Raw genomic sequence first — 22,631 nt, 5'->3', positions numbered from 1 at the left:
TTTCATTTCATGAATTGTGCATCTGTCATTTCTGTCTCTGTGTGTTTGTGTGTTTCTCGTTTTTGACAGCCAGAAGATTAGCCTTTCCAGAGAAAAAAGATCTCCAGATACTGAGAAACAACAAGTGAAAGCTATTTTCTGGGGCTTTCTTAGTTGCTGTCTGGACCCGTTTTAGAGCAGCCCAGAGTTCGGTGCATTGTTGTTGTGTTTGTGTGTGTTTGCATTTGTATGTGTGTTCCTTTCCTAACAGAGAGCAGGGAAATCAGTCCAGCCTGGTCTGGTTCTTTTGTTTTATCGAACAAGTGTTACAGGACAAAACAGAAGGGCCATATGATTTTTAAATTTGTGTTTCTGTTGAAGCCTTGTGGGTGGTTTTTGTTTTGTGTGGGTACGTGCCAAAGAAAACAGACAAAATGTTAGTAATGCTAAATTTTAAAGTATATCAATCTTTAAACTGTAGAATATAGTAGAATAGATTAAATTTTTCTGTTGTGTACTTGATTGTGTACGTAGTGTGAATTCCTAAAACACAAGCTTATTGTATTGAAAAATAGCAAGTACATTGCTTTTAGTAAAGCTAAATGATCAAATCAAGATATCAGGAATCAATTTTGTTATTGCCAAGTAGGTTTTTTTAGGCCTATTCTAGAATGTGACCTGTTGCAGTTGGTTGCATTAAAATATAACATTATACAAATACAAATATACAAAATATACAAATATTACAATTATTCAAATCACAAAAAAATCACACAGAAAATAAAGTTACTTTCAAAAAATAATAAAATAAGATTAAAAGATACAAAAGAGAAAGAGAAAGCTGTGTAGAAGAATGATGTTTGCATGTAGGGATGTAACGGTTATGAAAATTTAACTCCCGGATTATAGTGACCAAAAATTATCACGGTTTTTGGTATTATTTGCGGTTTATTTTTTGAAAAGTGTTTTCAATATGTTCAAGAAAGCACTGATAGCCTACACAAGCTGAAATAGTTTCAAAAAAGTGTAAACAGTGTTTATTTATATTACAAAACCTTATCAAAAAGATTCAAAATGTAAGAAACTATCTTCAATCAACTGTCCCTCAGCATTCTTAATTAGGGTGGGTAAAAAATAATCGATTCATCAATGCACTGCAATATATTTTTTTCCCAATTCAATATCGATTCATTTAAATCCTCTGAATCGATTCAAGCCCTGGCAGTGGGGCCGGTGAGCAAAACCTTTGTGTTGATTTGGTTGATACGGACGGTGCGCACTGACACACAAACAACAAATAGCAACCGAAGCAGGTAGCGACAGTTGTTAAACCAAGGCCTTCAACTTTAAAAGCATAGTTAAACCCGGAACACAGGAAATAACAAAAGTAAGTGAAGCTGTTGCCAGGCAGTACTAAAAACACTGCAATAACCACAACAAATTGCACAACTCACCTTAGAGCCGCACCAATGCAGGACGCTCTGCCAGCAACCGCGCGGCTAAACCTGTGGATTCAAAACAGACGCAGACTCGCCAGATCCTTCCCTTTTGCAAGTACTGCCGCCAAACTCGTGGCCCGCACACAGGAATATATATGTAAGGACCTCACGACCGTACCAGTGTCGGGGAAAGCGGGACGCACGTTGTTCTTCAGGAAAGTCGAAAGGACGCTGGGAAGAATTTAAACACACGGTTCCACACCGTTGGTAATCGAATCAACCGTGATAATAATGATATTTGAAATGAAAACGGTAATTGTTATCGTCAACATTTTTATCGTGGTTTACCGTTACACCGGTAATCGTTACATCCCTAGTTGCATGACATTTTAAAAGAGAAATCCATTGTAACTTTTAAATATAAAATAAACCTCAGAGCCTGCTGTGATCAATTCAGGTCTCCTACTACAAAATTGCACTACACCACCACTTGTCCCATTAGAGGAGTTACCTCCACTGTGTGGACATGGCTTCGTCTGCCCTCTTTCCAACAAACTAAAGCAGTTTATGAATCTAAAAAGTGCAAAATGTATCAATCTGACACCTTGTGCCTCCCATGGGTGGGTTTATGTTATTCAGGTCCCTTCCCTGAAACTATATGTGGTTAAAATACAGCAAATGGGAACAGGCCTTATACTGAACACAGAAAGTTGCCTCAACGGGAGGCATTCTTCATCTCCTCTGGCTAACCACTTCTTCACACTTTCACATAGAATTAAAATTCTAGGCTACACAGTCAATCAAGCCTCCCACTAGGGGTGGAGACCACAACCAAGTTCTGCTGCAGGGAGAAGCTAAATGGATTTCTGAACTGGGTCTACAGCTCCAGATGGGCTAAATGAGTAACTTATGCTGTAACTTTTTTTGCCATTTTTTGTGATTTGATTAGTTTTTTGCATAGTTCTGATTGTGTGCTCTCTCTCTCTCTTCTTGAAAGTTTCTTGTTATGAGTAAAAGCATCACCCTAAAACATGTTAATTCTTCTAATTACTAATAAGTTCACTGATGTTAATTCTCATCTTCCTCTGCATGTATCTAGCTTTTGATATCATTTATATATTGTGGTCTATCACAGTGAAGAGCTCACATTATTTCTCCTGTTTCTCCTCTACAGTATTCCTATTTGAGGAAGAACCCTGAGCTTGAACAGTACTGCATATTTGTATCTATCATTACAGCCGTTTACTGTGTGTCCGTCTTTTGCTCCGTACGCTTTTGTTGATTTCTGAGCGTCAAATGCTTTAATACAAATTTTTATTCGTGCAAGCAAGGTGCTTTTCAATGGTCTTTATGTTATTTTATTGGAGCTGCCACATTATTATATCCCTTTGTATCCATTATAGCCATGTGCCGGAGAGTTGCTATTCAGTTCAGTCTCTCATTAACTGCTCTCACCTGCTAAAAGAAGCTGCTAAAGAGCTGGTGACAAAAGGAACTGGAATCTTTTTCTTTGCTTCACATACCTTATTAGCTGAAAAATGAAGAACACTTCCAGAACATTTCATGCTAATACGTTTCCATACACTTACATTTTGACTAATTAATTACTGTAGAGCAATAAAAAAAAAAAGTGCTTTGTAAAAGTCAAGAAACATTTAAGCATGTCGCCATCATCAGTATTTCCCCCTTTAACTTCACTAAATTATCATTGGTGTGCAAAATATTCCCCCACACTGAATTAAATTTTACAGAGAGTCAGACAGAGACACACAGAGAGACACACACACACAGGGAAAGAATAGAGCTTTAAGAGCCCATTACTCAGCCTGTGAACATTTGGCACCTTCTCTCCCCTCTGCTCACCAGGGACCAACACTGATAGAGTGAACACTGCCTCCCTGGCTTTGCTATAAAACCGCACACACCACATGGAGCTAAGTCGCCGTGTTTGTGTGTGTGTGCATACGTCTGCGCCTGCTCACACTTTATACTAACGTTATATGTGAGTGTGGTTTGACATGATGTTTGAGGGGGCCGGCATTTTCACACTCATTCATCTATGACTCCTCTTCACGCAGCACGCAACGCCTACAAACCTAGAGCTTTGACATTAGTTGGAAGACACACGGAAACCATTTGGAAAGAGGCAAGATCTATTCGGCAAAATGAGTCAGACGACAACTCATCAGCAACAGTCTTGTGGACCAAATAAACATCCTTTAATAGAGCCCCACCTGTGCACTGATATGAAATGGTTAATACAAACCTTTTGATAACACGATCATAAAACACAGAGACAGTGCAGTCCATACAATGGGAAAGGCGTAATTTGACTAAACTTTTCAGTGCCATATCTTATCCACTGACACACAAGTACAATGTCATGTTCACAACAGTACTATTCAAATTTCATATCAGCCTCTCAAGTTACAGGAAACTTCTATGACCCACTGGGAGGTGTCCTCTCTATCTATTTCAATTCATCACCCTCATTATTCACACTCAGCAATTTTTAATTTCCATACAATTCTTATCTGGAATGGAGTGAAGTGACATTAAAAAGGCTGACGTTCAAGCCCTGTGAAGTCACTGCAGCGGATCAAGATACAGAGCCGAAAGTTAGAGAAGACTTTTTATCAATGTAGATGAAAAAAGACAGAAAAGTCATATCCATGACTGCGAGCAACACAGTCCTCTGTGGTCTGTTTAGTTAAATTAAAACATTTTGGACTTTAACGCTTAATGTAGTAATTCATTTACAATGGCAAATGGTAGCAGTAGCTGCTGTGACTGAATGTGTGCATGCTTTCATGCATGTGGGTGCCTGGTTACCTCTTTTAGCAATTTATGCGCTGGGTCAATATGAGCCAGGATCCAAACATAAGAATAATATTTATTAATACACACATCAAACTGAATGCTAAACCTTTTAAAGATCTTACATTAATATCAAATGAGTGCCCCCTCATTTAATCTCCTTTGATCCCCTCCTGAATCTGTCTCTTCAGCTGGCACCAGTTGCTGTTTGGGTGATAGGTATGGATCGTCTCCATCTGCGACCCAAATCATTACATAGTGTCTTGGAAACCACCAACTTGAGTTGAATCATGCATGATTGAACATATTCCTCTTTACATAATGTTTAGTAATGGGTCCTTCCCTCCGGAATAATTAGTAATCACTAAAAAAAAAAAGGCATTTAAGTATAGATGTTTGTTTCTCTTGTGTTACTGGTAAAAGCAATCATTTATCATTTGAAGAAAATATTTCCTTCCATAATGCATCTTCTATCATGACAAGGACAGTGTCATTTATGTGAAGCACCACTTGGATAGAATTACTCATGGTGTGAATGTGGTTAACCTGACAACAGAGCAGGAGTATGAAGGTTTGGGTGGAATATTGGGCTGGTTGAATTGATTTCTAGACGAGTTAGTGAAAGGCTATCATTATTCAAACATCTGAGGGCTTTTCTTAACAGCAATTACACTTGACATGGTTGCAGGCTATGTTGTGCAGCTATAATTACAGCAAATATATTAGTCAAATATTTCTGTTTACATAATGAGTCTCTGTCTCATACTCCTGATATTATCACAGCAAAGCTGACACTTCATTCTCTCTCCCACTCACACAAACATGTTTTTTATTCTGAAGCTTCAGAGGGAAAGGGAAATGGTCCATGCCGTAGTCATGCCAGACTCACCATAAGTTAAGCTTAAAAGTATGTATGTCACAAGGCATAGTAAACACAAAGTGAAACTATAGTAGCACTCTGCATGTGGAGCACCCCCTCCCAATCACTCAAGTAAAGGCTGACATTTAGCAGGCTGCAGATTCAAGTGAGGTACATTTACATTAGATTTTTAGAATTATTATTAGAATAAAAGCAGCAAACAAAGAATGCTTCATCATAATAAAGCCTTTTTAATCATATATGCTTTTATTCTTCTATTAGTGTCTAAAAGACTATAGCCTAAGACTCGTTTTAAGGGCAAACTAGTTTCCTGCATCTTCATATACACCCCAATTTTATGAGCACTATAATACATATGCAAGAGGTTTTGAGCACTCTTTTTATCTTTGTTGCTTTAGTGCTGTCTCTCTGGTTACTTGCATTAATGTTCACTTACTTTCCTATCTTTCCTCTTAATGTAAGCCCCTCTAGATAAAAGTGTCAGCCAAATGCCTAAATGTGAATGGAAATGTATGAGGCACTTCATGTCTGTATTTAATCTGATGCAAAAACGTGGAGGTTTAAATCTTACAGCTGGAAAAAAATCACTCAAGTTCAAAAAGTCAGCACTGTGCTTTAATTTCTCTTGTTGCTGTTCTTTCTCTTACAATCAATTGACTGTGAAATATCACAGATAAATAAATTCAATTGGTGGGAAGTCACTGCATTTGCTGCAGTGCAAGTACAGTTTTAGAAATTTGTGCTCATATTTGTACATGATTGTTTCTGTTTTGGGAGACTTGATAGTTTCAGTACTCCAAGCTGCACTTCCTTTTTGTAGGCCTGCCTCCAGGGATGGTCTAAAGGGAGTCTCCAAACTCAGGGACTAAAACAATCTGTCTGCCATACGGTATTGTTTTGTCTCTAGCGATGAGCAAAAGTTGACGCTAAAATATCAGTGTATTTGGAAGAAAAGTTGTTCAATTATGTGGTGGTGGAATAAGATATTGTCACTGTTTTGAGGCAGAATATAGAGCTGTGGAATCAGCATACGGAGGCGGATGCGGTCCCCGGAGCTTCATTCACAGTGTTCGCAATGTGTTCTGGTAGGATTTTACACTTTAGGATGATATATAGCCTTTTTCTCATTTTTTTTTCTTGCCATAAGGCACCACATTTGGAAATAATTGCACATTTCTACATACAGTGGGTGACCTAGTTGAAGAAATTCCTCTTCATAGGCTATGAGGACACTAGGAAAAAGAAGTGTTAATCTCACAACATGAAGATCCAAAATAGTGATAACACTATGTGTTAGATTAGTAGGCCTGTCAGAGTTAGGGGTAACTATAATTCACTTGGCTCACGCCTTATGCCCTGTTTTTTTTCCAAGCATGGGCCAAAATGGCTCACAGGCCAGCTGACAAGATAACAAGGTCACTAATGTGTTTCCAAGCACAGAGGCTTGAAAAATTATTTGGGTCCTATTCCACTGTTAATCTCAAGGATACTTTTTCTCTGTGATGTTGATTTACAGTGAAAGATTTTGTGTATGACTTGTGTTTTTTTTTTCTCCCAATGTATTATTTTGTTGTGAGGCAACTGCTGTTGTGCCATTCTTGTTGAATATTAGCAACATGTGGAACATAATCATATACAGTACAGTACAGGTGTAGCCTCCTAGCTTACACTTCCTCTGACCCCTAAAACCAACAAAAGCACACACAAGCATCATTTGAATGCAACCCAGACCTTTGCTGTCTACACCCCTCATACCAGGTAAAGGTACATACATTATACAATAATTATGGAAAATAAAACCAGCTGTATGGAGGCAGTTTCGGGTATATCATATTTAAGAACTGACCAAAAATCACATATAGGGCGATTTTTCTTTGGTCCAGTGAGAAACATTATTAACATGTCCCCTTTTGATCCAGTATCAGCTCAAGATTTGCAGCCCTGGCTGTGCTAGTTTATTAGATACATACATTACTGTCAACTGACCTGGTGTATGTGCAGCTTCAAGCCCCTCAACCACATGAATAAACAGTGTGAGACAGAGCCTGCTGGCATTATCTGAATAAGAGTTATGGTAAACAAGTGTGTGAAAGTAAAACGTGACTTAAAATGGTTAAGTTAACTGAGTTTTAATGTGCAGTCAGACAGAAAATGTTTTTTTTATTTCTGTGCTCTCACAGAATTCACTACACACCACATTTAGCTTTTAATGTTCCCACTGAGACACATATTAAATCATGACGCTGTGGCTATGGAATCAAACTCTGACAAAGGACATTAAGATGATCACTTGAAAGGTTTCCAAGATACACATTTCAATGACAAATTGTTACCTGTCACTGAGTACTCAAAACTTTCACAACACATGTTGTACTGTAATTTTAAGTTGTGAAGGTTTTTAGAAAGCAATTCGGCAAACAGAAAATGACATTTAGGTAAAGTACCCTGTGGAGTTATCATTCTCAACAAACACTGTTTTCTTTTCAGTGTTACTTATCAAATCATGTTATATGTATTATTGAGGTCTACGGCATTTGTATCCTGGTAAACCACAAGATACAAACAATATGGACCTGTTAACACATTGCTCTACAGCACACACTCCATTTACTAGTTACTTTAATAGTTCAGAAAGAACTCAATAACAGCTGCACAACTGCAAAGGCACGGTCACCCATGTTGCACTTTATAGGTGATTAAAGGAACTTTACAATCAATTCTACATTTGATGGGCAACAAATATAGATTGGCCAGCACTGGAGTGATGTGTGACATACAACTTGTGTTAGTGAGTAGTGAGATGTCAAGCAGCTGCATTCTGGACCAACTGGAGCTGAGACAATGAAGAGCGACTCGGGGTGGTAAACAGTGAGCTGCAAAATAATCAAGATGGGAGGAATTTTAGATCTTGAAAAGACAATATGCTGCTTTGATTTTGGCAAAGCTTCATGCCAAAAACGGAGATTAGTGAGGCAGGATCTGAATAACCAGTTTAAATGGGGAGATGACACAAGAGATTGTGTCCTGAGATGAGACAGGAGAGGAAGAGGTGTTGCCTTTTCCATTACAGCCAATGAGTGTTCCCCATATCAGTATGATATTTAACTGATGAATTCAAGTTTGCAGGTATTGACAGCTCCTTAGGCTTTGTCCTCTGTTCAACAGTTGGTATTTTAATTATCACAGTAATTCATCAATGTCATTGTGACTCCTCAGTAGTACATTAGTGAGACATTAAAAAAACACAATTTTTCACAAAGCCAATACTGCAGTTGCCAGGTCTCTAACAATTATCCACCCCGGTGAATCACAGTCACAACAGTTAAGCTAGCATCGACACTGCTTTGACTAAAAGTGTTCCTCTCAGTTTGACAGTGAAAGAGTTAAGTCATCAGTGTGGAATAACGGCAGGTGGTGATTGGTGGCAAAATGTTCCTCAATAGGTCGTTCATGCATAAGGCTGCAGGACAGGTGGTTTTCTCTCTGGAGATGGCTGTGTGAACCTCATCCAGTGGTGAATGGGACTGAGCCGAAAGTGATTGAATGGGCTGAAACAGGGTCTGATGGTAGCGGTGTGTATGTGTATGTGTGAGACATTAAGTTGGCTTAAGCGCCCTACCATCCCCACCTGTCCCTTTGATCAATAGCACTGATAGCTCCAATATTATCACCACCACTTACACACAAAGGAACGCACACACATTCACAAAAAAGGTCTAGACTTGTGCAAAGGCACATCTTTAGCTTTTGTAGGTGTAGAAGCATGTGTGTCCCAAAGCCTCTTCTAAATAAGACAAGAGACAGAGAGAAACAAATGGCTCCAGTTTTGCTTGTTACTGCGCTGGGGATTATTGATGGTATATGCCCAGCTTAAAATTATTGGCTCTGCATTTGTTTACATAGGCAATATTTTGAATTACACTGGCGATAAATTAAAAAGCAATATATATGTCATACATCTAGGCAAAACTGAAAAAAGTCGACTATAGTTACAAAAACATCCAAGAGATGAATGTGTTTTGGAGTATTTGCAGGAATATTAGGGGCAATGAATCAGGCTTAATGGCAGAAGGAAAACACTTCTGAATAAATAATAATCGGCAAACAATTATGATGCAGCACACAAAAACAACAACTTAATTTCCTTTAACTGTAAAAGATCCATATTTGTCACTGCAAATGGTCCTAATAGTACTGAAAGAGAGAATAATCATGGAGCTATCTGGGGATAAATGCAAAGTGCAAAATGCAAGAATTGGCATTATTTCTTAATTTATGAAACTTGTGTTTCGCTGCATTTCGTGGGTTAAAATTGGCTCAACATGCCCTCTGCTCTTTTAAATCACATTGTACATTTTAAGACAAATGCTGAGATAGAGTTGAATGTTTTGGGGTGACCCTGCATCATAAAAATATATATAAAAACATAGTGTTAATGCCCTCTAATCAGAGGAGTGCAGCCCACCTTCCCCAGTCTCTGCTTCAAGTGGGAGTTCTCTAGCAGAACTGAAGGGTGTAGTTACGCCTTAAAGTGTGATGGTGCACATGAATCTTTATGGAGGTTCTATATCTTTTAAAGAGAGGACATGGCCAGGCCCCTTTTTTTTCCTCCTTTCAGGAATAGACTTTTAAGGACATACTACATAAAAGTTCTGCCCTGAATTACATCTGTCAGGAAACACTTCCTTGAAGGACAAGTGTGTAGGATTTAGTGGTATCTAGCTGTGCAGTTGCAGATTATAATGTTAAAGATTATTATGAAAAAGGAGGTCAGAAAGGAAGAAAGATTGTGAGAACTGAAAATTGGTTCGGAGTGTAAGAACTGAGTTATTCTTATTTAACTTGGTAAAACAAAAACATAGCAGCAAGAAACATAACAATATTTTATTGGAAAAGTAACTCAAAATTAAAATGCACTGAAACTCTGTATTTCACCAGGAAAGCAAACAAAATAATTCAGAATTAGTTTTGTTCGACAACCAATAGGCTGAAGTAATGTTATTTAATCTAAGCAAAGAGTAAAATGTTTCATATGTAGCTTTAAAAAGCAGCAAACCCTTTTTCCTGCACTGATCAACACAAAAAGCCACAAAGAATTAGAAGTAAACAGATCTACAACTGACAAAATATAGCAGCCGAAAACTAACCAGCCTTGAATCTCTCATTTGGAGTAGATCAGCTGGATTAGATGTAAAAGTACATCTTTGTTGAAGAAGATGTGTAACTGCTTGACTTTTTATTCATTGATTTATTTGTTTATTTACAGTTTTGGAAAAAACATTTTGCCTTATTGGATTTTCTACTTAGTAACATTCCGATATGCACTGAAACAGGGATCAACAAGTATTTTGCATATACTGTATGTATGCATGGTCTCTTCTGTAATTATTTTTACTAGGTTTACTTCTGTAATAGTATGTCCTTAATGTTGTATTTTCTGGTTTTGTATATCTTGTTTGCTTCTTTCAGCCTTTTTGCTAAATATGATACATTTATACCATATTGATGGTAACTAATGTTTGTTGCCCCTGACTAATAAAGTATGGTACATAGACCTAATGGCCTTCACAGGAGATCCCTGAGGATCCAACAGGGCTCAGTAATTGCCATCACCAGTCTTTCTACAGGATCCTTCTAGCACTGGGGTCTTAAACTCCAGGTATTGTCATCTCACATGACACTTCTACGTCCAATATTCAGAAAATATTTCCATTACTAACATAATACTTAAACAAATGCAAACAGCAGTTTCTATATCATCATCTTTGCTGTTCTGAGCCAAAAAACAAATGAAGGCCTGAAACCTGCTCTCTTCTTATCAACCGCAGGCACCTTTGACCGTACATAATCATATTGCGCCCAACGAAATACATTTTTAAAAATAGCATTGTGTTTTTATTTCAATTGTACATGTAGTGGTAGTTTAAATTGATATGAAAATGCGGGTCAGATTATATTATATTTTTGACATCATGTCGCAGGCCAGAAGGAGGGGGATGGAGGGCCAGAAATAGCCCCCGGGCCAGCAGTTTCAGATCACTAGTCTAGCAGAAAAAAAAAAAACACTGACTCCACCGTTGGAGATAAACAGCCTCTCCCCTTTACTTTAGGTTTTACATTTCTGCTGACTTGCTTGGTGTATCAATGTTATTCATGACAAGGCTATTCTTCTCTTCTCCCTTCCTCTAGCTGAAAGCCCATCTGTTATCACCTGTACCCCTTCAATGTACAGCAACAGTGAATAGTGTGGGCTATTACCCTATTAGCTAATGATCATGGATTGTCAGATGCTCCACTCAGGTACTTGCTAACAGTCCGGTCACAGGGGTCTATTGGTTTGGAATAAGGGATGTAGACAGATATAGCCAGATTGAGATCACATCCGTACAAAATCAAGCAATAAAGTGCTAATGGCTCATTTGCACATGTTGTTCTTACCATGTGTTTTCCATCTAGAACCCATCAGTGCTTGAATAAGGTATGTGGTTGAGATGTTACATTTAGTGAAGACTGAGCTAATTAATTGATGAATATTTATGTGCACCACCACTGTAGCACTCAGAGTTTTCCTCCCACAGAGGTTTTCTGCTCAGGGTTATGTGAAGGTGAAAAGGAAGCCTTCACATTTAATAATAATGACAAGAAAACATTATGTATTTTGTGTAGTGTCCTCCTCTATCATAAAATACTTCCATTCGGTTCAGTCCTTTTAACACGTACATTTTGAGTCATACATTCAATTTTATGCAGAGAAATAAATAACAGGGGACATAAAAAATAGAATGATGCATGCAAATTGCTTTGGATCTACAATTATCACCCACTGGGAATATAAAAGCAAGCCAACTAGATCTCAGTCTTTGATGTTATTGCTCCCTATCTGATAGCCTGTGCCCATGGCTTTGTATGCAGACACACACACCTACACACCAACCAACACACACACGCACACATTTCATGTTCACTCACCCAAATGTTGCCGTCTTGGTGGTATGGTTTCCAGTTCCTTCCTGTGTCGCTGTAGAGGAGACGGTACCGCGTTGTCCAATCAGAGCTGCTGTAGCGACCCTGCGTTGCTATGGCGCTCACCTGCTTTCTCGAACCCAGGTCCACCTGTAGCCACTGGTAATGGTCACTGTCCAGAGGTGACCATCCACCAGCACCTGCAGAGTACGTGACATTTTATAATGAGTTAAAAGTCAAAGGTTGTCTTCAAATTTCTTATATCCATTTAACAGTCTAAGGTAAAATGGTCTGGCCAAGGAATAAATAATTAAAAAGCAATAAATAGTAGGAATTAAGCTTTTTTTTATTAATTTATTATTAGCAAAGATTGCCTGTTTGCTCATACAGGCTGAGTTGGTGCTCTCCAAGACAAGAAGAGAAGCAGCATGGTACCACCATAATGACATTTTACAAAGGGAATGTGGAGTTATATTCAATCCTATTATTAATGCTTAGTGTCCAGCAGATAGCAGACATTTTGCTCCAAGACAGCCACTGGAGTAGTGTGGGAGACATGATGTTTTATTAAGAGCTTTGCATACAGGGCTAGAGCCTGCTGACTATAAAGATATTTCACAAGAATGACGAGTACACTCTTCTTCAGTATCAATTATTCACTCCCCAACACAGAAGACACCTCAGATTCTAGAGTAATGGCATTAGTATGTATGGCATTTTCAGGACGGATTCCTTTTTAATATTGGTACTGAAGACATAATATGACATTTTATAAATGCTGGGAAGCCGACTGGCATCCACATAAGTACAGACAGTTTCAGCTGAAAGATAAAACTGACCAAGAATGAAACCATGATTAGATTATGAGCACAATATTACTGATCATATGTATTTATCAAAAAGTACTGACACATTCCTTAGATATGTAAATAAGTGATAATTTAGATACTGTAAAGCACAAATTCAATCCACTTCATACTGACAGTTACATAAGGTTTTCTCCATTCATTTCCAGCTAAGCTCTGGTTCAATATGTGCATCCTTGAGTGGAGATTAACATGATATTTCGTTTTCAGTGCACACATCTGTGTAGTGTAAATGTTCAGAATTAAATTATTTGAACTCCTCTTTAACTTTTTGCATAGTGTCCAGGAGGATGGCAAATAAATACAAAATCACAGCTCTCAGGTTGAAGGTTTATGATCTCCTTTACAGGGGAGGTGCACTAAAGTTGGAAAACATTCTACCAAGGTGAAATATTGCTTTGAAGAAAATGACTATCCGTGAAAGCATCAAAGGAGAGCATTTCAGTGCTATTTTCCCATGGCTACAGTGTCGACTGTTGGAATAGATGACTGTGTTTGTCTCATAATCCACTCAGTGACAGTCGGCGTCCTTGTGCCAGCCTGAAAGCTCATGGCTCTGCCTTCATTTCCAGACAAACGCTCGTGTCCTCCAAAGTTACCCCCTTCACACCTCCAGGTGTCTACCTGAGGCAGGGCCAAACTCCCATGGACCTCGCAGGTTAAATGAGCCTCAGGTTAAATGATGCAGAAACAAAAGAGCAAGGCACCTGCTAGACAGAAGGGAAAGTAAAATGCTGGACTGGATCCCACTGACCTGATTTCTGCTGCCATTAAAATGTACGAGATGAAAACAGAGGCGTGATGCCAACATTGTATGTAGGCTACTGTGAGAACAGTGTAACCAGCGTGAGAAATAAAAGAAAAAATGCAAATGAGAGTGCATAAAACACATGTGGAGACACATTTGCATTCTCACACACACACACAAACAAACCAAGCCAAGATGTATCATTTGCTGCAAACATCCGAGCCTGTGACAGAATGCAACTGTGAAATGATTATCGGGAAGAGTGGGTGGTGGATGGACTGCAAACTGGCCATGTCATGGCCGTCTCCTTTGATTCTCTGTGATGGATTTTTTCTAAAGGACACAAATACAGATAAGAAAGTGACGGGCTAAAGGCACAAGTGAAGGGGAGTGACCGATTTAAAAATGACAGGGAGAAAGAGAAAACACAAAGTTAGAGAAAGGGAGAGAGAGTATCGACAAGGTACGAGAGAGTCGGAGAAGAGCACCAAGCATGGTGGAGGAGGCATGAGAGATGATAGTCAAATGATAAAATACAGGGTGAGGCAGTTTGTGATGTATCCCCCCACGACAAAAATCCCATATCTTATCCAATTACAGAGCCATTACACTCCAGCCCCGGCCTTGAAAGATACCAGGCACATATCAGTGGAAACGTCAATACCTCAAAACCCGTTGCAGCAAAGCCATTCCCTTGAGGGGATAAAACACTATCAAAAGCAGGAGAGGGGGAGGAATTGGGTTTGGGAGGGGCAGGTGATTGTGATAAGTACACAGACAGTAGAAAATAAAGATTAAGAAACCAAGCTGAGCGGACAATGACCAAGGCAGTGTGACACTACAAACAAGATCGGAGGATGGGGTGTCGGAAGGAATGACGAGAAGGTGTGTGTTGAGGGTTTGACAAAAGAAGGGAGGAGGCAGAAAATGGAAATGAGGGAGAATAAGAGAGATGGATGAGGTGAGGAGAGGAGGGAGTGATGAGGGGATTTTATGGCTCTGATACTGGGGAGGCCAGAGATGAGATAGAATGCGGATGGGTTGAAAAAAAAAAGACAGAAAGGGAGCAATGTAGTTATGGTAAAGAAGGTGATAGATGAGGCCAAAGTGAAGAGGGGGAGAAGGAACAGAGAAGAGGCAAAAGGATGAGAAACTTGGGAGATAAACCGAACCCATTCAACACTGAAAAGGGGACACCATCAACAGAGTTAGAATGCAGGTGGGTTTAAATGACATGGAAGAGAGAGCAAAGATTGGAAAAGTTATGGGTAGAGTTTAGGTCAATAGAGCAAAGTGAAAGAGGAATGGTTAGAATATATGTGCAATGTATGGGGCTATTACTGCACACATAGTGATTGTACATTGTATAGACAATCATGGTATTTAGGGATTCCATCTGAAAGCAGAGGCTCTATTTCTGTATATATCCTCAAACACTACTGACATACCCATTCAACGTACGTTGTCATAATATGGCATATTCCTCTACATTTGTACTGTCACATCTTTTGACGGATAACTATTTGAGACTGTCAGATACCACATATGAAATCGTATTTCTTCAAAATGCTTTTCATCCAACCCTCTGTTTCACATTCACACTCCTTAAGTGCAAATACAATTCTATATTCGACACTGAGAAACACAAAGCGAGCTGTTGGTAAATTTTCACACATTGTTCAAGGCCACTTAAACGGTTGTTACTGGTTGGTGGGAATTGAATTTCAAACCTCCAATATTCTCTGCCCTGCAGTGCGACTGCTACGGTGCCCACACTCCTACAATTGGTGCATGTTAGGCAGGCATTCAAAGTGAATATTTGACTGCAATAAAAAAAAAATGCAAGAAACTGCAGTAGTACATGTCATGACCACACATTTTGTATCCCTGATACCTCAGTCACTGACAGGGCCCCTGCACTTTTTGGGAACTTTCCAGATCTTCCATTTACCAGCCGTATGTCAAATGCCCTCTCACTTTCCGGCCAGTCCCAGTAACCTGAGTACTACAACCACCTGCACACTTGTCTCTCATGCTACATTCTCTATATATATGTGCACACTAACACTGTCTCTCTGTCAGATTGCGAATGTTGCTGTTTGCCTTTGAATTATCCATTATTATATTCTATCTGTAACTGCATTTTCACCTGAACCATCCTGTTGATTACATGCCACATCTGTTTAAACCTGCTGGCTTTGCCTGTTAGCCTGTTCGTCTGCCATTATTTCCAGTAGTTCCTTTTACTGAACCTGTTCTGGCTGTGAGTCTGAATCTGGGTCTTCCTCATTGTTGCCTCATAAACAAACTGTTACAGTATTGATGTGTTGCTGAGATGGTGAGAAAATGACATATGATCCAGGCCAGTCAAGTCCAGTTTGAGTACCTCAATACATCCATGAGTTTGAGGAACTATCAAATTCACAGCAGTTTATAACACCACCAGTGAAGATTTTCTGGACTCTGGACAGATACTGTGTCAGAAATAATTGGATCCTCCCTCTCAACAATCCAAAATTGAACATCAAAATTACTGCTTTTACAATACAATGTAATATGCAAAAAGTATTATTTGATTGTCCAGCGCAGTGCACTGTTGGATGATGCTGCATTGTGTTGCATCAAAAGCTGAGCTGCCATGTTCAGCTTTTTTGACAGACAACTGTGCCTCTCTTTGCCAGAGCCCAACTGCACAGTCAAATCAATGAGGAGACTGCATTTTTGAAAAAGTGCCTCCATCGGTCTGAACATGATTTAAAGGGGTGAATGAAAGGACAGGGTGATGGTAAGGGAAAAGGGGTTGAAGAGGATGGATGGAGTAGAAGGCATGTTAGGGTTACAGGGTTACCAAAAGTAACAGATGGGAATGAGAGAGAGACAGATAGATTGAAAAGTCCATAGAGACGTAAAGGTTCAAAAGATTGTGCAAGTGATGGCAAGCATTTGGGAAAAACGGACTAAAAAAAGCGATGAGAGAAGAGAGCTGTGGGCTAAAGAGCTTGATGTTAGAGGTCAGGGGAGGAACAAGGGACAAGAATAAAGGATGTGTGGGAGCAAAAAAAAAAAAAAAAGAAGGGACCAGAGCAGTGAGATGGGCAACTGCTGTCATAGATTGGAGAGGAAGTGAGAGGGCTGGAAAAAGAAGAACAGATGAGAGGTGAGAGGGGAGGAGGGACAGCCTGACAGAGGTTAGGAGGGGGGTGAAGAGTGATATATTAAAAAAAAGAACAGAGTTGCAGGGAAAGGTGAAAGCCGGAGGGAGAAAGGGAAGAAGCGAGAAGAGGTTGACAGAATAAAGTGGAGATGGAGGAGGAGGCTGGCGATGGGGGAATGTAAGACGAGAGAGAGAGAGAGCGAGCGAACAGGAGCACCAGCGAAAGAAAAAGGAGGAAAAAATGGGAGGAGAAGGGGGAGGGGTGGAACGTTGAGGGAATGTCGCTGTTCTCTCACCTGTCACACACACAGATGTTTGGGGAGGAGAGGGGGAGCAGGGGAGGATAGGGGAGAGAACAGGGAGAGCAGAGAAGGTCAAAGAAACCACCTCTAAGGAAGAGATGAAGAAAAGGAGAAAGGAAAACAGAGAAAAAGATCAGGCGATACATCTCAGGACAAAGGATACAGGATAAGTAAAATCCAAGGAGGACAGAGAGAATAAAGCATTGGACGCAAAACAAGCTAAAGCTGGAGGACCACTGCCACCTAGATCGGTCTCCATTCAAGCTGATATAAGTCTTAAAAGTATGGAACCAACTTCCTGATTGTATCAAAAGTGCTCCAACTGTAGTCAGCTTCAAATCTAGACTTAAAACACTGTTCTCTTTCTTTTCTTCCTCATCTTTTATCTGCTCATTTGTAAAGCACTGAATTGCTGACGTGTATGAATTGTGCTATACAAATCAACGTTCAGCATCCTTAATGTGTGCATTTGGTGCATTCTCCTGTTTTATATAATTGTTATAATTATAAATTAGAGAGAAAGGAAGAGAGAAAGAGCCTTTGGCTTTTAGTGACTAAACAATTAGTGGATCGACACAAAGTAACAGATTCATTAATAATAGCCGCAGTCAGACTGATCGAACATCCTTTAATGAATTTAAAAATGGCAAAAAATCCAATCAGATTTTTTCACACCAGGGAAATTCACTGGTATCGATAATATACCGTAACCATTTATCAGCCCATTCTGCAATGGCTTAAAATTCTGTCTGTAGGGATCACCCCTATCCCGTATGGCCACTCTACAGTATATCCTTATAATGCATTTGATTCTGGACCAATTCCTGTGACAACACTGATGCAGGCATATTTATAAAAAAACCCAGCATGTTAGAAATCAGATGAATCTGTTACCTGAAAGCTACCCAAGTGAAACTGTCCCTGTGCGATGCCCTTCATAGGTCTGTACTGGCCAAATGGAATTCACACAGAGAAGCTCCTTCTGAGATAAAAGGAGCCAACAGAGGCTGAAAAACATGGCTGGAGTTTCTCCAAGCTTGCAAAGCAAGGTTTGAGCTATCTGTGATGACACAGATAACCCAGCAATGTAGCAGTGGTAACACAGTTGGAATCATACTGATATCAGTATTGATTATGACCACAAATATTCTCACACACAAGCACAAGAATGCACACGTACACGCGCACAGAGGTGAGAAAGTTTTTTTTATCAATTGTTTAGTTTTTTTAGTGGCCTAAAAGCAGTATCTGTAGGCTGAAAACAAAGTGGCCATATAAAGCTAGTTATTGCCCATTTTTCACAAAAACCAATAACAATGAACATACAGTAAAAGCCACAAAAATTCATCTTGGTAATGTGGGGGGCATAGATAGATGTACCACTAGCAATGTGCTGACTTAGGAAAGGCAGGGGAACATAATGGAGAGAAAATCAAACATGGATATGCCCTCTGGGAACCATTCCCAAAAATGGCTGTCTTTTGAATCTGTCAACTGATGCAATCTATGTGGATATTTTTCTTGTATCACATCTCACACATTTCAATTCAAGGAGTCTGAGAAACCCTCAACTATGTCATTAGACCAGACCACAAGCAATGATATGAAAGCTCCCTTTGGTTACTTTGAACTTAAATCAAACAGTGTTGCACTGTCTTAGCAAGTCTCACTGCCATCTTTTCTCTGCTTTGTTCATCTCTTGTCATGCTGTCAAGTTGACTCCCTCCACTGTTGTTTTTTATTAGAGATACAGATGATCAGAGCTCACCTAATTGGACAAGTCACAGGGTTCACTCCATAACTCCTACCACAGTTAAAGGCATCGGCGAAGTAGGTGGTCGCCCACAGAGCCACTTTCTGCTGGGCACTGGTTACCCTCAAAGGAAAAATAAAAAATTCGCCAGTGGGTGCCCTTCTTAATTTTCTACCTTGATGTAACAAATTAACAATTACAGAAAGAAGAAATACACTTTGCACCCTTGTTCTTCACAATTTTCCATCTGGTCTGCACAAACCGTGCGCACTGAAAGTGGGGGATGGTTTACCATTTTTATGCACATCACACACACATCGCACCTCCAAGCCTTCAGGTGTGCAAAGATGAAAAACAGAGAAAAGAGGAGAAGGAAAATAAAGCCCAGACAAGTGGTGGAAGATGTGTTATTTGTAGGAGCTAGCCATAGTGATGGGTATGGCAGTTCTTTTCAGTGTACTGAATCACTAAAAATCATTCATTGAAAAGATCTGTTTAAAATATTTGTTCACTGAGTCGTTCAGTGCTTGACCACAGCTTTGACAGCCACATGGCTCAGCCACATGTTGTTTCATATTGCGCACATGCTCTGTTTAGTGGGTGTGTACAGCTGTCCTCTTTTCAAAACAGTAACATGCGTGCACAGAAAAGCTGCCTAACTAAGTTCTACCCTATTATGTACAGCACGTATATCTTCGCGACACCTAATTATTAAAAGGAGATATTTTGTGCTACTTTCTAATTTGGGACGTCAAGACATGAAGGAGAGGAAGAGGGGCAGGCTTGAACTGTCTATCACTCATGGCTGAGGACACGTTCACTGTGTGTAGTACGTTCAGTGAGTGAGGATCCATCTGAGTGAGTCAGTGAATCACTGCACGTTGGCTCTCAGCTGACTAGCTCAACTGAATTGACTGAGAGTGGATCGTTTCAGGATGTGTTTCAGTACAGTTTGTTCACCCAAAAGATTTGTTCTTTTGGACAAAATGAACGACACACTAGCTAGCCAGCTGAGTAGCAATAAATGTAATGCTAGTAGTAGCTAGCCAGTAGGAGCAATAAATCCATATCTTATTCTCACCTAGGGCACCAAAAATGGCTAGAGCTGGCCCTGGGGAATAAATATGAAAACATACATACAGTACTGTATGTAAACACACAGTATGTACAATACTGTGTGCATAATCCACAGAAAGTTAAAATGTGAACTGGAGTGTGAATATCTGTGCATGCGTGGTGATGATGTCCTTAACTTTTACAGCCCAGCAGGGAAATGGGAAGTATGTGGTTTAATTCAACTGCCTGACTGGGTAAATGGCTTTTACAGTACTAATGGTAGAAAATGAAGAAACGGGAGGAGGAGGGGTAAGAGTGGAGAAAAACAGAAGGAGTAAGTGAGCAATATAGAGCAGAGAAGGAACAAAGAGGGATCAAACAGGTGAAAGTGACTGAGAGAGTACAAAAAAAAGATGAAGATTTATAAAACACGACATCAGAGAAATGGAGACACTGTGTGATTTTGGACAAGTGACGAGCAGCCGCTGACAAGCATGACACACAAACAAAAGTGACCATGGCAAAGCAGAGCATCAAACAAGAGAACATCACTCCCCTGTCTCACTCTCAGTGTGGGAGGATGTGTGGGCGAGCGCGTAACAGAATTAGTTTCTGCGCATGCGGGTTAAAACACTTTTGTGGCTCCGTGTGTGCCATTATGTTTGTGTCTTCCAGCACCCGAGAGAATGTATTGGAGTGTGTTTATCAAAGTTGCCGCTTTTCATACAAAACCACATTAACAGAAAGTATAAGATCTTAATTAATTAAGATGCTAGGCCGCCGGAAAAAGGAAGCAGAGAGAAAACAGCTGGTTAGCCCTCTGCTAGTACTTCATCTTTCTGTCATGGAGCAAAGGGAGCGGATGGAGACAGAGTAATTTAATTAGGAGCGGACCGCCATTATCGATGGATGACTGCAACGGCTAGAGACATCAAACAACTTTGCCAGATGACAAAGAGCGAAAAGCAATGCATAAAAAGGAAAGAAGAATCTGGTTAATTGTGCAGCAAGACAGAGCACAGTTGTATTGCAGTACTGTGACGTCCTGCGTTTGAATAAGGAGGGATACAGTGCAACTTCTTAAAACTTTGGAAAAACTTTGAAAAGTATGTATCAGGGTAAGAATGTGAGAGAAAAAAAAAAAGATAATGAGGTCTGGGACGAAAGAAAGCGGACAGGCTGAGAAAATGGAGTGTGGGATTGAGAATGTTACTGTAGAAACTAGAAAGTGTATGGAGGGAAAATGAGATGGGAGCGGGAGAAAGGAGAGACAAGGATGTGATGGAGGGTGGAGATGAGGCAGAGTGGAGGAGAGAGAACACAGAGGAAGAGGGATAAGCAGAGAGAGACGAGGAGAAAAGAAAATGGAATATAAAGATCAGTGGCCACGTGTTTGCGATTAGCGGTCCAATCTCATGCTTGGCCACGTCTGCACTGCGCAGCAACGTGGGCACACATGCATGCTCACATGCACGCATGCCTACAGGCATATTCAGGCACACACACACACACACAAAATCACTTTCTTAAAAAACAGCAGGTATTCATTGTGGCCAAAGCCTAAATTATTTTTCGACAAGTTTTCTATGAATGAAAGCTACGTCAAAATAACCCATTATCAAGTGCAGTTTCCATGGTGGCAGAGGTAATAAAATGCACCCACATGGAAGTTTGATTTATTTCTTTTTGTGATTACACAAAACTAAACATCCTTCTGTAAAATCTGAAGCTGAATTTCAGTGTTTGCACAATTTTGGCTCATATTGTCAAGCACGGCTCACCACTTATCACTTTACTTGCCCCTCGCTAATTTTCAGCTCTATGTTCCCTTTTGTCTGTTCTCACTCTTCCAAGAACCTTTCTTTCACCACCTCCATGTCTTCCATTCCTCCCTCGCCTCCTCTCTCCACTTCTTCACATGCCCTCCTCTCTCTTTTGTCGTCACATTCTCCATGCCTCTTCTATTTTAACCTGTATCCACAGGGCATCTGTCTTCAGATGGCAGCACTGAACACAGCCGTGTGTGAGGTGCAGATCACAGCTCATGTCGTTGCTATGTGACTATTGAAAACCTGTTTGGAGCTTGTCATTCTTTTGCTAAAAGTTAAAGCAGTGATCGTCAAACCTTTTCTGGCACACGACCCTGTTTTTGAGTACAAAAATTCCCATGACCCGAGTGGAGAAGCATGTCGTGTCAATTTGAATATGGCATATTTTTACAATCTGTTCTTAAAAGGGCAGTCCACCACTTCTAGCTGAAAAAGTCAACTTACTTTTCAAAGGAAGTATTACTCAGCCTTTGACAATACTTGTAGAATGTCCTCTGGAGGAGCTTTGCCAAGTCTAAGAAAATTATTGACCTCACTGATAATATTGCCAGGCTGGCATCAGGTAGACTCACCCTCCTGTGGCTTTAGTGTGTCACAAAATGGACTATACACATAAAGAAATGGCTCAAAACCCCATCTGCACCACCCACCCTAGAATCTACTTCAGGATCTACTCCTTCAAACTAAGAACCACTTAGAACCATCAGTGTCCAAATCCCAGTTGACTTCTCCAACCCCATTAACAAGGTTTCTTCTCTCCCTGCCACATAGCAAGATAGCCCGGCTACCAAAAGTCTGTACCATTTTCATCACACTGAAGGTGTATAAGATAAAATATTTGTGAT

The 22,631-nt window shown here is 40.0% G+C and overlaps 1 protein-coding gene across 1 annotated transcript in view; it reads right to left on the bottom strand.

Annotated features, from left to right (window-relative positions):
• LOC118324350 (contactin-associated protein-like 2) overlaps positions 1-22,631 on the bottom strand; it is a 45,975-nt gene that overhangs the window by 19,635 nt on the left and 3,709 nt on the right. Inside the window, exon 3 of the mRNA XM_035656651.1 lies at positions 12,085-12,278. Coding sequence (XP_035512544.1) covers positions 12,085-12,278 — 194 coding nt within the window. The remainder of the gene's footprint in view (positions 1-12,084; positions 12,279-22,631) is intronic.

Source organism: Morone saxatilis, unplaced genomic scaffold (genome assembly GCF_004916995.1).
Source record: "Morone saxatilis isolate NCDOM2014 unplaced genomic scaffold, NCSU_SB_2.0 Contig0, whole genome shotgun sequence".
Taxonomy (NCBI): domain Eukaryota; kingdom Metazoa; phylum Chordata; class Actinopteri; family Moronidae; genus Morone; species Morone saxatilis.
Note: the sequence above shows the minus strand (reverse complement) of the source record. Positions and strands in the feature narration are given on the sequence as shown.